Genomic DNA, 3105 nt, shown 5'->3' with positions numbered 1-3105 from the left:
TTTTCAAAATGTTATTTCAGACCAGGGAGTTTTGGCCCAACTAAGATTAGTCTAGGGCAGACGCCTCAATTGATTGATAACATCGTAGCTGACGTGTGTCGCAACTACAATCAAGGACCACTGGTCATGCGTCACCTTTTCGCTTGCCCAGCCAGACCTACCCGACTCAGCACGAGATCACTCTGAACATGGGATGCGCTGAGTTCCTTAATCTGAATACATGCTAATGTACCAAAAGATTAATTTCCGACACCTTGACTGTCTGCTTATTGAACCGGTATAAATTCTAACATACCAGGTCTCAACACAAAAACTACTCTAGCCAGCTAAAATGTGAAAAGGCACTAAAAAGGCAAGCACCAAATTGGCACCACCGGCTCTTTGAGAGACTTGTAGCGCTCTAACTAAATGTACGAAATACGACGCGCTATTGTAACTCCCACAACGAACTATTTGTCATGAATAACCAATCATACCTACCTCGTTCAATTGCACTTGGCCAATGAATGAATACAATTCGTTTTGTGTCTTTCTCTGCTATTGTCAATTGTAATTTAACGTCGTAAGACATATAAGTCTGGCATACTAATGACCACCAGGTTATTGAATATTGGTAGGGAAAAAATAGTAAGACCTAACACATAGAAGAAGCGCCTTCACACCCGCATCCCTTCTATACGTATGGAGTACGGAGAAGTCAAGCAAAAAAGTAAGAGTATGTGTAAGAAGAGAGTTTGACGACCAATATGGACAAAATGCACTTACTAGTGGGGGAAGGTTTTATTTTGGACATAACCATGGTAGCGATGACGACGTAACTCGCTATGTGTCGAAATCGCATTCGATCGAAAACCTGGTGACAAAAAAAAAATTCAATTTCAATTTATTGGCATTCGATTCAAATATTGTGGTGTTGGGTAAAATTGTCGAATGGAAAGCCTCTTGGATTTATGTTATTGGTGGTCTAAGCAATTACCACAATAATAACAAAAAAACTGAAATCAATCAAAAAAATCAGAAAAAGACATTTTTAATATTTGGTAAAAATTATTTTAAAAAATTGTGCGTTACACGATTTACGACGAAGCACTCCACGGCAATCGTCTCACTGGTTTCGCCATAGTCCCAAAAAAAGCATAATTCAGTATTTCTTTTAGGGACAGTGGTACGACTAATGACGGTCTTTTCTGTGCCTTCGAGCACTATGGCCCCTCTGCTGGGCTGGGGGTGGCATTTAGTATAAGCACTTAGTGTGAAGACCAATATGTTGGCTTCTTTTTTTCTTTTGTATGGGGGAGCGGCAGTATAAAATCATGGGTATTGCTTGAATTTTAAATCATTGTTTTTCTACCAATTCCATTGTGAAGACTACGGTAGCACAACAAAAGAATAGCTTAGACAATCGATAATAATTTGCAAATATAATGGCCTTCCGCTTTGCATCCTTTTTGGCCATGGGCTGTTTGCTAATGGCCTCTGCAACTCCCCTCAATGCTGCTGCCATTGATAATGCAGTCGGTGAAGCCCGCATACATTCATCGGAGGAATTAATTTCGAGCATTGTAGATGATTGCTTCCATGCTAATGCCATGCATTGTCTGAAAGAGAAAGTTTTGACCTATTTGGATACTGTGACCGGTGTAGATGAGGATGTAAGTGGTCGTGCCCTAAGTGATGATGTTGTCGATAAAGTGATTACCGATCGTGTGGCCCGTATCTTGAATACCAACGAAATTCGTGTACAATTACCCGAAACCGTATTCGCCAATTCTGTGTTGTCCTATCGTGCTGATCGTGGATTCGATTTGGAAATTCCCCAAAATGAAGGTAAGGTCGCCATAGTTATAAGATTCTAACTGGGGATCATTCTTATTTCTCTCTCTATCCCTCTCTTTTAGCCCGTGGTGAAAATAAAAAGGATAAATCTTTCTTGCCCCTTTTATTGTTAATGAAATTGAAGATGAAGGTTGTCATGCCCATCTTAATGGGTTTGATTGGACTTAAAGCTTTCAAGGCTTTGATCTTGTCTAAAATCGCTATCAAATTGGTATTGGGTTTCCTAATCTATAATATCGTACAGAAATTGGGTGGCATGAAAATGACCATGATGCCTATGATGCCTCCTATGCCTGCTGCTGAATATGGTGTACCCACAACCACAGCCTCTTCATATGATCCCAGTAGCTGGGAACCCAGCAATGGTGGTCCCTATGCTCGTTCTGATGCCCAATATATGGCCTATCACAGCTATCAACCCAGTAGCAGCAGCAGCAGTAGCAATTCTCATTCCAATACAGGTTCATCATCCAGCAGCTATAGCAGCAGCAACTCTTCTTAAAGAAGATAACAGCTTTCATAACTCAAGAGAGGGAAGAGAAGGATAGAGATTTTTCCATCTTTCTTCCGATTCTCTTAGAAGAACTCAGTCCCGTCACGAAAAGCCAAACTAAAACGCATGCAAAAGAAAATTGATATTCGCATTTGAAAAAGTAAGGCCACATAAAAAATGTTTTTTCTGTTTTTTTACTGTGGTAGTTGTAAATTATTGTAATTATTTAAATCTTATTTATTTAAATAAGTTCTTACATTCAATAGCTTTTTTCTTCGAACTTTTCTAGTCTCTTTTCTTAGGAACTTCTGAAATTTCATTTTTACCCTCACTCTTTAATAATGTGTTTCTATTTCTGCATGTTTTATCTTCTCCTCTTTTCTATTCTCTCTCTCCAATTTTCACTTCCACCCTCAACGACCAAATAACTGTCATTCATCAGAAAAAAAACCAAATACTTGTTAAGTTAATATTTATTTAATTTATTTAAAAAAAAATGCAATTTAAAAAATGACCAAAAAATAATAAATATGATCGAAATATTTTAAAACTTTGTTCTTTTATTTTTTTTTTGTTCTTTTTGTAAAAAATAAATGGTGAAATCATCGAACACGTTTTCTAGACAAAATTCGGTATTTTTAATAATATTTTTAATAACGAGTACATAGTAAGAAAGGTATATAGTTAAACTATTTTTAATGATTAATGAAAAAAAGTAAAATATTATAATTTCGAAAAATGTCACCGCCAAATACAATTTTCCCTATCCAAAGTGA

The 3105-nt window shown here is 37.1% G+C and overlaps 1 protein-coding gene across 1 annotated transcript; it reads left to right on the top strand.

Annotated features, from left to right (window-relative positions):
- The first annotated feature begins 1367 nt into the window (after positions 1-1367).
- LOC142219388 (uncharacterized) lies at positions 1368-2873 on the top strand. Its single transcript, XM_075288383.1, has 2 exons — positions 1368-1827; positions 1899-2873. Exons 1-2 carry the CDS (start codon positions 1425-1427, stop codon positions 2336-2338), a joined length of 843 nt encoding a protein of 280 aa, XP_075144498.1. The 5' UTR covers positions 1368-1424; the 3' UTR covers positions 2339-2873.
- The last annotated feature ends 232 nt before the right edge of the window (positions 2874-3105 follow it).

This window comes from Haematobia irritans, chromosome 1, assembly GCF_050003625.1.
Source record: "Haematobia irritans isolate KBUSLIRL chromosome 1, ASM5000362v1, whole genome shotgun sequence".
In the NCBI taxonomy this organism is placed as follows: domain Eukaryota; kingdom Metazoa; phylum Arthropoda; class Insecta; order Diptera; family Muscidae; genus Haematobia; species Haematobia irritans.
The sequence above is the reverse complement of the archived record's forward strand: the minus strand, read 5'-3'. Positions and strand labels throughout refer to the sequence as shown.